This window comes from Amblyomma americanum, chromosome 10 (assembly GCF_052857255.1).
Source record: "Amblyomma americanum isolate KBUSLIRL-KWMA chromosome 10, ASM5285725v1, whole genome shotgun sequence".
NCBI classification, from domain to species: Eukaryota; Metazoa; Arthropoda; class Arachnida; order Ixodida; family Ixodidae; genus Amblyomma; species Amblyomma americanum.
Genome location: NC_135506.1, coordinates 27,647,347 through 27,660,532, shown reverse-complemented (window position 1 = coordinate 27,660,532; position 13,186 = coordinate 27,647,347). Strand labels below are relative to the sequence as shown.

The following is a 13,186-nucleotide window of genomic DNA, read 5'->3' as shown; positions in this document are numbered from 1 at the left end:
GAAAGCAAGAGAGGTGCCGTAGTGGAGGGCTCCGGAACAATTTCGACCACCTGGGGATCTTTAACGAGCACTGAAATCGCACAGCACACGGGCGCCTTAGCGTTTTGCCTCCATAAAAACGCAGCCGCCGTGGTCGGGTTCGAACCCGGGAACTCCGGATCAGTAGCCGGAGTTCCCGGGTTCGAACCCGACCGCGGCGGCTGCGTTTCGGTTTGTATAGTTTTCATACCTATGTCGCCTGGGGGTATAGCTTTCTCACCGCCAGCGACTGTGTCGCAGAAAGTGCCCAGGAAGCTCGTTGCAGCATTCGTGTCAAATGTGCCCGCTAGTGTTCCAACGACTCGCTTCCGCATCATTCAGACAGTAATGCGTGCGACATATACGGTTGTGGTCTACGCCCCGAGCTTAATCACTTTGGAATGAGAGCTTGGCGGATCTAACTTTGTAGTGGGCGCTCATAGCCATCGAGTTGTAGCGGTCGCGCGATCTACCCGCGACTGCCGTTGAGAGATGGCAGGTATTGTTACAAGAAAAGCGACTTGCGATCAGGTAGTGGCCAGGTGGTCGAAATTAATCCGGAGCCCTCCACTACGGCACCTCTGTCTTCGTTTCTTCTTTCACTCCCTTCTTTATTCCTTCCCTTACGGCGCGGTTCAGGTGTCGAACGATATATTAGACAGATACCTCGCCATTTCCTTTCCACAAAAACCAATTATTATTATTATTATTATTATTATTATTATTATTATTATTATTATTATTATTATTATTATTATTATTATTATTATGACCAGGTAGCGTTGAAAATAAGTCACTCGGACTATTTATTTCGAACCATGTAGGAGCTAAGGAGCTGAAATGCTTTGCTACAACTATTCGCAATTAGGTATTAAATTACGGAGTGTGCGCCCCTGATTTTACACAGTAACATTGCATTGAATAAACAACGTCTCTGAAATGGCCACGACATTAACTACTACCTCAGCTGGCAAGCGCGAAGCCTTGTCATGCTATGTTTGCCAGCTAACTGCACGGCCACCGGTCTAGTTCTTACGCCACCAGAATTTCGAACAGGAAAATTAAAAGGTGTACTAAGAATTCCCTGCTTCTGGCAGCTTAACAACGCTCAGCCACATGCTTATAGCGGCCTGACCGGATTCAATGCTACAAAAAGCAAGAGAACCAAGAAACGAGAAGAAGGAAATGGAAAGGAAAAAGGGAAGAGAGAAAAGAAAACTACAAAGTTATTCATGTTGGCTTCAAGTTCAATTTTTTTTGTAATCAGTTCTCAGTTACGATTTTTTATTGTTGGAAATTCTATTCCTTGCCCGAATGTGTTCAACAGCGGTCTTTGATTTCAGCTACTACAATGATCGTGAGAAATATTCGGACACTCGAGGAGGCCATTAGCATGCCATCTTTCATACTTAATGTGTATATACTTGCGTGCAGATGGCTAGCAAGTATTTTCACGTGCATAGTTTATGAGTGTACGCTGAGTGCATTTGTGAGCGCTTATTTCCTTTCCCTATCATGTTTCCGGTCTTCCAACCACTAAAAATATTGTTTGTTCTGTGCATCGGTCTGAGTTATTTGGCTCACTCCTCACTATACTTCTAACTCTTTGTTCCGGGTTCAAACCTGTGGAGAGAAACAAAGATCGTCAACGTAGAGCCTCTTCAGAGGCATCTGTGTTGACCGCTTTTCAAATGAAAATTTAAATCGAGACTCTTTATTTAGAACAATACGATGTGGGTAGGCGCGTGCCTAAATTCAAACAAAGTTCACTTGAAAGAGTCTGGGCAATATCCGGGCTAGAGTTCAGATCAATTTCCGCTCCCACAGTGGCATGTATAGGTCGTTCACATATTTGCTTTGGCACCTGTGTATTGCATTCTTTTCGCCTATTCCACATTTCCCAATCACTTAAAACGTACATACCAACCCCGGAGTCATAATCGCATGCATTTTTCTTTTTTTTTCTTTTTCGTTTTTTACTTTTTACTTAGTGTCCCTCACCTTTAAGCGGCCAGATTCAATATCTCAGATGACTCCACCCTGGCAGAAAATTGAGGACTCTACAAGTATTGTAATGGAAGTGCCACGTGCATGTATTGATCCAAATAAAATAAAATAAAATAAAATACTATTTCCTTTCTAACGGAGAAAGAGCAAGCTGAAAAATAGGGCGTGTGACGCATGACGAGGCCTCAGCTCCTTTGTACAGTTTGAAGTAGAGTGCACTTGAAAAAGCTAACGTGTTACAGGGAAAGAAAGGTACGCGGACTGCTTGAAAAATCATAGCAGAGTAACAAGGCGTGATATCCAACCACATTTCTTCTGTACACAGAGGAAATAGATGTAAAATACATGACTGTGTTACAGTATAGAAAAACAGATCTGGGAAAAAAAGTGCAGTACACGTCAAATATGGTATGGTCGTGTGATAACATGAGAGAACGAGTGTCTAAGGATTATGAAAGTTATTTGTCATCAGGTAGCCTTTGATTATTTCATTAAAATGTCTCAAAGAAGCACTGAATTCAAGATCACTCGAAAAATTATTTAGGGCAGTAGGTGCCTGGTAGTTAATTTTCTGTTTGCTGGTGCTAGTACGAGTCCTACGAGCCAGTTATCTGTGTGTTCGAAAGCAGTACTAAAAAAAAGAATAGCTTGGAACGGTGGTGTACAATTCGCCTCCTGAATACAATTGCCGGCCGGCCATTGAGTCGAACAGCCGTATATTCGAACACGATCTTGAACACCGCATTGTTGTCTTGACGTCAAAGTGCGCAGATGTGACGTCACAATATACTGCTATGTACAGCCAGCTTTAATGGCACGCTGCGCCACCTGCAGGTCACCAGCCCCTGCACGACCTCGAGATACGGGTGAGCAACCAGTCGAGCCTTCAGGGAAGCCGCCTCTGCGCCTGGTATCCGGGGACACTGGGTGAGTGCTTGTGGACGAGATTTATGTATTTCAGTAGGGCAACGTGTGTACGCAAATATCGACAAGTTTACAGCGGATTATAATTAAAGACTTAGCGTTTAAGGGTCCTTCACATTGGTTTTCAGGTGTAAAATTTGTTTCCCGTTTAGTCTAATTATTAGTCTCCAGACCGATCGATGTCTCTGCCGAGGCGTGCTTTGCGTTTTACCAGAAAACCGCCCAACTGCGCGGGCACAGTTTCTTAAATTAGGTTTTAACTGCTACGTTGAAACGGTGCCCTCAGTGCTAATAAACAAAATCATAAAAAGAAAGTGGCTTTCAAGGATGGTTGGCGAGAAAATACAAGCTCTCGAACTTGGTTTAGTTAGTGGGACTTCTGAGATGACTAGCAGAAAACTACGCGTGCGAGGAAACGAGTACGCGCGCGAGAGAAACTGCCTTAGTAGGCGACTCAGAAGTGGATTAGTAGTGAGCAGTGTACCGAAAGTAGCACGAAGCGCTGACTACTGACGGTGTCAGCGTTACGACGTTAGTAGAGTGTAGTAAATGAGTTAGTTGCCAGCGCTTCTCCCGTGTTATGTGTTTGTCGACCGTTTCTTCTAGCCGTGGTCAGTTCCGAGAGAGCACAGAACGTCTAGTAATGCGAGCATCATCACTTTTGCATCTTTCAGAGGATGGATCTACGAAGGACTTCGAGTGCGCCTACCCTATTTTGGGTCGCTTCGTCTACATTCACATGGTCGGCGGCGAAGGGTCCTTATCTCTCTGTGAAGTCATGGTGTTCACAACACAAGGTAGGCTAGAGCACATCATTTTTAAATTGGCTGCCAAAGTTGCTGACGGCATGCAAAAAAAAATTAATAAACGAAAAGAAATCAACAAGTTCGATGACTTTCTACAGGCACCCTGTGAAGAGGTCCATTGAAGTCATTTAAACTCGCTTTGCGTGGTCTAATTAAGGAATAAAACTGAATTGAACTGAAGTGATATAGCGAGGGAAGCTTCAGGCCGACAATCTCGAACGTGGCACTGCAAGTGGATGTTTCGAGTGGAGGGGGTAATAGTTATAATTCAGTTAGAATAACTAGATTGGAGAGATTGGACACGGTTTTACGGCTTAGAGCCGAGCAGTTGTGTCCTACGTGCCGGTGTTACACGCACACTACCTCGACTTTTGCGCCTGAGATTTCAGAAAGGGGAGGTTAGGAAGCCTCAGCATGATAGCCCACGCCATCTGTTTTCATGTGCTGTAAGTAGTTCTGGAGCGGTTGAAATTAAGCAGGGATATGGAACGGGAGAAAGGGGATAGGCTAGTTGGGTATGGAGCAGGGTGCAAGAGTGCTGTGAGCAAGATGCACTGGAGCAGTGGTGTGGACCAGGCGGGCGCGGAGGGCACAGTTGTGGAGAGGGCTTGCAGAACAGGGATACGGGGTAGGGTTGCACAGAAGAGGTGCGGGGCAAGTTTATGGAGCATGTTTGCGGGGCAAGAATTCTGGAGCATGACTCTAGGACTGCAATGTTTTCTCCCACAGGGAGGAATAAAGGCCTTGGAGTTTCCTTTATTCTTTTCTACTGTAATTTTTAGACAGGAGGCCTGGCTGTTTCTTTTATAGGGGGGGGGGCAGGGGTATTGAGCCCATCGTTTCTTTGCCAGCTGTTTAGAACTGTCGCATAACTGCACCTCAGTCTCGATTTCAAAAGAAAAAAGAAGATTAAGAATTGCAATGGCATTGCGTACCATGTATTATGGAGGGACGACATAGGTCCTTTTGAGGAAACGAAACAGCCAAGACAAAATTCTCGAGGCGCCTCTAGAGAGATGAAAGAGCGTCCACAGAGAGGCACGCCCATCTTTTTCTGTTTTCGATCCTTCTCTGCCTCTCTCGTTTCTATCAATTCTTATATATGTTTTCAGTTCGTTGATTCTACCCAGTTTCGATTGCTTATTGAGAAGTATAACATTGTCACTTTTTTGTTTGTCCAGAACTAGCTCCCTTTCTTATTTTTTTTGCTCTCAAAAGACAAGAAAGTAGTTCAATGTCGCGTGGCAAAATTGCCAGGAAATACGAAAAGGCTAACAACAAGTAAGAAAAGCGCGTAACTAACAACAACAGTTTGTATTGACCCGGCTTTGAAAGCCTTGAAAATGCTTAGGCGCAGGGGGACCTCCCTATCTTGACCGTTCACAAGTGCGCACACATATATACAGGCACCCCTCTAGTTTTCAGCAGAAATTGATCTGCGTGCCTTTTACGAGGCTCGCGAACTCTGCTCAATAAAACGATTTAAACCTTTGAGAGCTTCGCCGCAGTGCAGCCTAAAGAAAAAATAAAAATGTCAACAAACAGCAACTTTTGTGTGGTGGTCCGCGTTCGTTTGTGAGTACGTCAAAGGAGGTACGTACATATTGTACCTCTAAGGCGAGATCTCGGGTTGCGGAGATATTGCGATTATCAGCTGCGTTTAGGACTTCGCTGCTCAGGGGATTCAGGCCGGTGGGAGAACCTGGTTTAGAAGCTTGCACACTTCCTCACGTGAGTGCAGCAATGTCAGTGAGCAGAGATAAGAATTCGTGATAAGCAGGGTTTCGACCAAACTGCGGGTGACGTTCAGGGCACTGCCATCATCATGATCTTGGTCAGGGTGCAGGAAAACGTCCACTGGAAATTTGACACGAACACGCCAGTTCAGAAATAATGACGGCTGCTTTTCCTAATAGAAAAAGTTTTCAGTCTTCATGTATCAGGGCCAAGAACGTAGATGAGAAGCAAATATTCGAACATCCTACTACTTAACTTTTCATTCTGTCAGCCCCAATCCTCCTACAAGAAAGCGAAAAAAATAAAGGCAAAAGAAAGGAATAAAATTTAGCCGGGAAGCTTCTTTTCACAAAACGAAACGAAGGAAAAGAAAAAAATGTCATTGTATTGCGTTGCCAACATCTTTTGTTGACCACAGCTGTGCAGAAAGAGCAAATCCCCTTGGGTCGCACACATGCTGTGCAATAATGGGCACAGCGCAAACACAGCAGGAAGACTCCGGCGCTTAAAGTACGTGTACTTTCTGTTGAAAACAAAATGAAACATATCGCCAAAATGAGCTAAACAATAGAAGAGAAAGATTCGCAACGTTCACCTCGATGCGAAGATAAAGGGAAATCTTTTGGAAGCCTGGAGGATTGGAAGGACCCGCTCAGTTAATTAGTGCTCGAGCTAAGCTATAAGTCGCTTCGTTGAACTCTAACCCGGCATGACCCGGTGTCCAAGTCATTTGGTGATGTTCTTGTAAATTGGTAACAACAAGTTCTACTGCTCTTTCCTGGGTATACGTCTTAACCGCAGGAGGTACACTTCACTGCACAAAAAGCTAAGCCCAACAGATGCTGTTACCTTGCGCCAAATACAAACTCGTTTCGAAGCCAACACAAGTACGGTTCAATTTACTCTACTCAATAACGTGACAGCTGCCCCTGGTGTGACACAAGGCCCACACTTTTCTACCTTTTTGCGGGGTGTGCGGGCTAGCCTGAACCTTCGAAGACGGCACATACGTCTTAAGAGCAGTGAGAGGCTCCGCTTACCAACGCATCCATGAAAGATCAGCTAAACCTCATCTAACGGGTTCATGAAGCAGTTCAGACCACTGAAGTTCTGTGATGAGGACCCCACCCATATAATCGTCAAGCAACTCTCATGACCTGTTTCTTAATAAGATTTATTCTCTCTCCCCTTCACCGAAAGAAAACACAGGGTACTGTGTATTGTAGGCGAGGTCTCAAAGGTGCCCCCAATAAACCAGCATTACGCTCAGGCATACTATCTGCCCACACAGACATGTGAAACGGAAGAAAATGTCAAACTTCTTCGGCGAAACGCTGCCTAGCAATTTGATTTTCTGAGTAAAGAAATGAATAGCGGCGTCTCTGCTCCCCCAGGGCACGTTTCGACCATCACAACGTCTTGACCGACGACCTAGCTTGTTCCCTCCCAAAGATTTATCCACTGCCGCTAGGAAAGCCTTGTGCGAAAAATGTGCAAAAAGACGCAGAGTCGCTAGTAAATCTATTCGTCGTCCGTTGTAGCAGGGGCATCCAGTGTGGATATCGACCCTGAGACCATCAGTTCTGGCTGGCATAGTATTCGTTTAATATTTTTCTCGACGTCATCGCTCACCGTCTTACGCCGCACTACCAAGAACGACACTATGCGCAACCACCTTTTATTCTAACAGCTATCTCCGTAACATAATTCACGAAGAACGCACGGGATGTGTGGCACAAATTATCGGCATGAATGAAATGCATTCGATGATGAAGCAGAGTTTGGTGTAACAGGCATAGTTGGTCTTGCCTCCGGCAACCTGAGCTAAGAGCTCTATGTGCACAATGATGAGAGAGGAAATTAGAGGTTGAACTGTGACGGAACCCAGCAGTAGGCAGCGCTTCAGGTTCTCGCAAGGGGTCGGGTATTTTGAGCAAGGAGGAATCGTTCGGAGCTGAGAGAGCGAAGTGCGCTGAGGCGAAGGGTACCTAGCTAGCAAACGATGACGACGGGGCATCGCACGCGTCACATTCTGTGTAAACCTGCTCAAACGGAACACAACGTGAATCTTTCCGTCGACTGTCCCAGGCTCCGACTCTCATGGGTAGGGCTGCTCTGATACCTATGGACTAGGCACATTCCACCCGCATTCAGTCTTTCCATTCTTCGGAGGCTATCTTAGAAGCGCGCTGGACTTGGACAAGATACACTGCAAAAACGACGACAGACGACAGACGACGGATGACGGGCGACCGACGACAGACGACGGGCGACAGACGACAGACGACGGGCGACAGACGACAGACGACGGGCGACAGACGACAGACGACGGGCGACAGACGACGGGCGACAGACGACGGGCGACAGACGACAGACGACGGGCGACAGACGACAGACGACGGATGACGGGCGACAGACGACGGGCGACAGATGAACCACCAACTAGCCCCTGTAATCGCTCTCTTAGAAGCAACAAGCTGTACTTAGTATTCAGCGTTGGCTGAAATCTGTCGCTACTCTCGTGTGTTTGCGAGGCTGTCGTGAATAGTCGCGGAGAAATTAGTTCTTATTAATGAGGTATCAGAGCAGATAGAAAAAGGCAGATTTTGTTCTTTGGGCTTGAAGATGAGCGGATCAGGTCCTTCTGGTGTGCATACGATGGCGATGGTCAGGCTGTCGAAAAAGTATTTCCGGCTACTAGGAGATGAGATCCAATTTCGCACGCAGGGTGGCGTCACGACGTTCTTACAGTGTCGCCTTTGTGCGCGTCCTGCAGAGTTCTCGCCGGACCGGTGCGGCAATCAGGTGGAACCCCTCGAGCTGACCACGTTCATCCGAAAATGCTACGAGTTCCAAGGAAGCCGTGGAGGATCCTTCCAGGATGCAGCTTCCTACTGCCAGGTGAGTTCACGTAGAACAAAACTTTTCATTAAAAAACAAACGGAACAGAAAGGATCACTCTGCGTAAACTCTTTAGCACATTTGGACAATATGTTCTGCATTGTGTAGCGCTGTAAATGTGCTCCTCTTCACAAGTCGCCCAACGCGGGAAAAAGTAACCGCTAATGGCTCTTTCACATGCAAGCGAAAACGTTTGCGAATCCTGCTGCCGCGGCGCAAAAAGTTGTTCCAACAAGTTGGAAACTTGCTGCGACTCGCCACTCAGTCGCCCAGTCGCTTGCATGTGAACCAGCGTTTAGTCGTTATCGCGTGTTTCGTGCTAATTTTGCATTATATTAAGGAGTATCCACATTTGCCTCACAGGTACTACCACCATCGATTGAAAGACGTGCTATAGGAACTGTTTTCCAATTTAGGCCGATTCCTACACCACGCAAAATTGGAACAGTCACGAAGAATGATGCTGTGCAAGTTGGCCTCTCTTCAACATATGCAATGCTGCATACGCACCAGCGCAAATAACGCATATTGACACATGCTCAGCAATTCTGGACAAAAGCACTTTTGAGCGGGAAACCGTTTATGAACGCAGTTTTTTCACATAGTGTAACATTTGACTATAAAAATCAAACATATCCGCAGGTAACCCGACGGCAGTCTTGCATTTTTTTCTATTCACGTTTTTTGCTATCGTGAAAAGCGTTCCCCGTTGGTTTTCTGTGGCAGTCGTAACGGCTCGATGCGATCGATGCAAACGCTTTAAAAAGATTTTGCTACATGTCAGAATAAAGCAACATTACCTGCGATATCTTCATAACAGTTCATAACAGTGCCTTACAAAATCCCAATTTTCAAAATTTTGCCCAAGAAAGCTAGACCGGGCAAATAAATGTTCGACAATTTGTGCAGGTGCTGTTGGATTGTTTACAACAGTGCGTAGCTACAGTGTTGTGCACCATATACTTCGCTTTTTAAGGAAGCGTTAGCTATGACCGAATATGAGGCTTTAGGGGCAGTATTTGCGCCACTTTTTTGTGTAAGATGTATCATCTCACCTAGCGATTTGCACTGCAGCGTTCCCGAGGAGTGCGCTTGCAGCTTGCAATTTTTCAGCTTGGCAAATTTTACGGAAAGTTAAAAACTCTGCGCCCTCTAAAAACGTCCGAATCTTCGGCACGGCGATAGCGTCCTTAACTTGTGCCTGGTAGCATCGCAAGTTGATACTAAATTCAAATGCTGCCTTGGTCGCCTGCGAAACCGCACGTTGCCGGTAGAAAAACACTCCACTGTATAAAGTCCTCCTGGCGTTTTAAGGGTTGCAGAAACGGCTTTTTCGACCCAAATATGCACCTATTATACACTTCGCTGCGTTTTCAAGAACGTGTCAGGTCGCTCGGCTGTAAACGCAATTCCGTTGAAAAATTGTCCGTCTTCACTTTTCAAAACAGCGTGAAGCCTGAAGTTTCGGGACGAAGTTTACTCACCCGCTCCGGGGAAATAAACATGCGCGTACAATATATCTCCCTTCAGCAAGTTTGGACTTCCTCTTTTCTTTCAGCTACTCTGGATATATGAGCTCGCCTGCGCAGACGGGCTGTTTCTGGAGGTCTTCCCTCAAGTAAACACCGCAGCGTCTTTGCGCCACGTGAAGCGATGGCAGCGCTGTCGGCGGCGCGTTTGTTGCATACGATCGGGAGATAGAGCCGGCGGTTTCCCGCGCGTTCTCATGCCATTGCGACATCGTGAAAATTGCTTTCTCATCATTTATGCAATGCAACAAGGGCAAGTGGCAGGCTTGAATATCAAGTGAACCTCTTCGGGCTACGTTTACGTAGACAGCGGCGTGCTTGCACCCTCCACCTGTTGTTGGCATGCAAGTATAAGTGTATTTTGCGCTACGGAACTATATGAAAGAGCATACAAGTGCAGAGAACCTACTCTAAATGATAAGCAGGCGATACATAGAGATGCAAGATGTTGTAATGGAATGATCTGCGGGGGATCATGCAGGTTTGGTTAATTAATGTTTTTTTCAGCGTACGTTTTTGCGGATCAGTTTAGACCACCTGGTTTAAGGGGCGCTGACGTGTGGCAGCATACGAGCATTTGTGTATTTCGCCTATATCGAAATGCGGCCGACGCGACCGGGGTCAAAACCGCCGTCTTGGTATCAGCGACGGCAGAACAGCTAACACACTCAGCCGCTGCGGCAGGAGGCGAATCAGTATGATAAGCGGATTCAGTTGAAAAATTTTTATATAAACTGAGGCAATTACTTCATAGCGAATTTTATCCAAGATCAGTTGAGAACATCATTTGTGTAAGCGCTTTATTATCACCTTGGTTAATGTTGCGATTTTTCGCGAGCACCTAGCGGTCCTAACTTTGCGATTATTGTGGCAGTTTTTATTTTCCCAGTGTCACATTATATTAAGAAGTTATAGCAAAAAAAATTTCACTGTGATTGTGCTCGGAAATCACGAGGCCAGTGCCAGATTCGAATCTGCAGCTTTTGGCCCATCCCCTGCACTCAGCAATGGCGAAAATAAATTTTCGATTTGGAGAGGGAACAGTCGGAGACTCTTGGCGCCTGGTATATTATTAGTGAAACATCCCCCGCCCTATGAGAGTAGCACTTCCGAGTCAATTAACTGAGTGTATCGCATACAAAATTGGTTTCATGAATGCCTTACATTTGTCCTTTTCCAATGGCGATGCGTAAAAATGCGATTGAGAGCGTATTACCTAATCAACGAGCTTCTCCGTTATAGTACGAGTGCTATCTTGAATCCTGTTTGCTCAACACGAAAGCAGCGTGATGTGGAAGTAACCGTGTTGTGACTTTGTACAATTTTTCGCTTTGTTTAGACAAACACGGCATTAAACAATCGAGAGGCCACTCCTCGTTCTATTTGAATCCACAAAAAAAAAAAACGATTGGAGACGTAGTTTATTCTAAAGTCGTAATTTTTCGCCAGAAATGGCCCAACATTTTTATTTGCAGACACAGCCACTGTGTAAACTCTGAATGGTTCTCGAACAAACGTTGGGCGAGGCATTGAGACGAAGCTGCCCCTGAAATGTGCGGGAGATCATGTAAAGCCTAAGTCACGTGCTAAAAGGCAGTCCGTTATATGTACGATTTATTATACCAAAAAAAATATGACCGCAAGCCCGCGAGGCTTAGTGGCGCAGGCTAGGAGCTCTCCCAAATTCCTGATAACGTGCATGATATATCAGTGAGCTCTGATTGGCTCATGGCTAAAGATAACATACGTACGCCATGTTCATGACACAGAATACTACTACGCCTATTCTTAATTTCAAGGCCTGTTTTTCTACTGCTCCGATACAGTCATCCGCGCAGTTTGCTAAAGCCGACGTGGAAGCAACTTTAGCAAGCTGACGTGGAGCGTGGTCGCAGTATCCGTGCGGTGCGCTGAAGCGGACAAAACAACCACTCACGAAAGTGGCTCAGCAACGAAAAGTGCCGATAACAGAATAGTTAATTTACCCCGTAGTAATATTCTTTCCGTTCACTTTCTTATATATCCTCAACGCAGTAATTATTGAACAGTGTGCCCGGCGCAAACTATTCAGGGCGTTTTGAAAGCAGGTAACGAGTGCAGCTGAAAGCGGCGTAGGCGAAGCAATCAATTCTCAAACTGCGGTTGAATACTGCACAGGTTAAGAGCCCACTCTTGGGAAAATAAATTACCAATATACGCGCATTTTACGTCGGCCGGAACAGACCACGATTTGTCAAAAAAGAAAAAGAAAAATCGAGAAACCTGCTGTACGGAACATGCTTGGAAAATGAACTACGGCCTCAAAGACAGGCAGGCCTAAAGAATGGAGTTCAGTCTTCGCTTGCTAATGCCTGTATTGGGGCTTTTTATTTTGTTTACTTTTACCGGAGACAGCCCGCTTTGCAGCTTGTAGCACGACAAAGAGTTAAAAAAAGGTAAGAAAATAAATTTTAACCTCTTTGATAAAACTGGTCCTAAAGTGAATGTAAAGAATTTGTTGTACGAAACAGTGCATGATTTATCGCCATTTACGGATACAGATGGGTTGCGATGCAGGGTAGATTTACGGTCCACTCGCTCGATTGTAAGAGAGGGCATTCCGATGACAGGTCGTATGGAAGAGAGGTGAAAACTGGACTAGAGGGCTACAAGCGACGATCAAGTTTGCTTTGAAACGCACGGCTTAAGCTGGGCAGTACGCGCATGCACCGTTCGTCCAAGTATATATGCAAAACAAATAGAAACTGTCACGTGCTGTCTTGGAAACTAAGTCACGCTTACGAAAACAACGAAAAATGAGTCTATACGAAACTGATTTTCAATAAACCTCCACAACACTGCTGGAAGAAGGACACGAAAGTAGTATTGTCCATCCATCACGGGGCCTTCACAAGCAGCGCCTCTATATTTGCAAATATTACGGGGCTACACATGAGCCCGATCCATGCCCGTTGTTTATAATAGCTCCCCTCCAAAGATTTCTTTATTGAAGCACAAGTCTTCAGCTACCTCGACTACGCCAAGAATGGCATCCGTGGAAAAAGTGTGTCAGAGAATAGCATCCAATGCTGGAGAAAACAAAAACAGAACAGCGAAAAAAGACGCGGGACCAGGAGAAGACACACACAAACTGTCGCCGGCGACAGTGTCTTCTCCTGATCTTGCCCCTGTTTTCGCTGTTTTTTTTTCTCTTGAACATGTACCAACTCGCCCAGCAATTCACGCATCCGATGCTGGGGCTGGAGGAATTGAATTATGCTCTGA

General features: G+C 45.7%; 1 protein-coding gene across 1 annotated transcript in view; it reads left to right on the top strand.

The window, feature by feature from the left end:
- The window catches only part of LOC144108095 (P-selectin-like), a 259,479-nt gene that overhangs the window by 181,343 nt on the left and 64,950 nt on the right, over positions 1-13,186 (top strand). Inside the window, exons 5-7 of the mRNA XM_077641376.1 lie at positions 2,860-2,952; positions 3,624-3,746; positions 8,269-8,393. Coding sequence (XP_077497502.1) covers positions 2,860-2,952; positions 3,624-3,746; positions 8,269-8,393 — 341 coding nt within the window. The remainder of the gene's footprint in view (positions 1-2,859; positions 2,953-3,623; positions 3,747-8,268; positions 8,394-13,186) is intronic.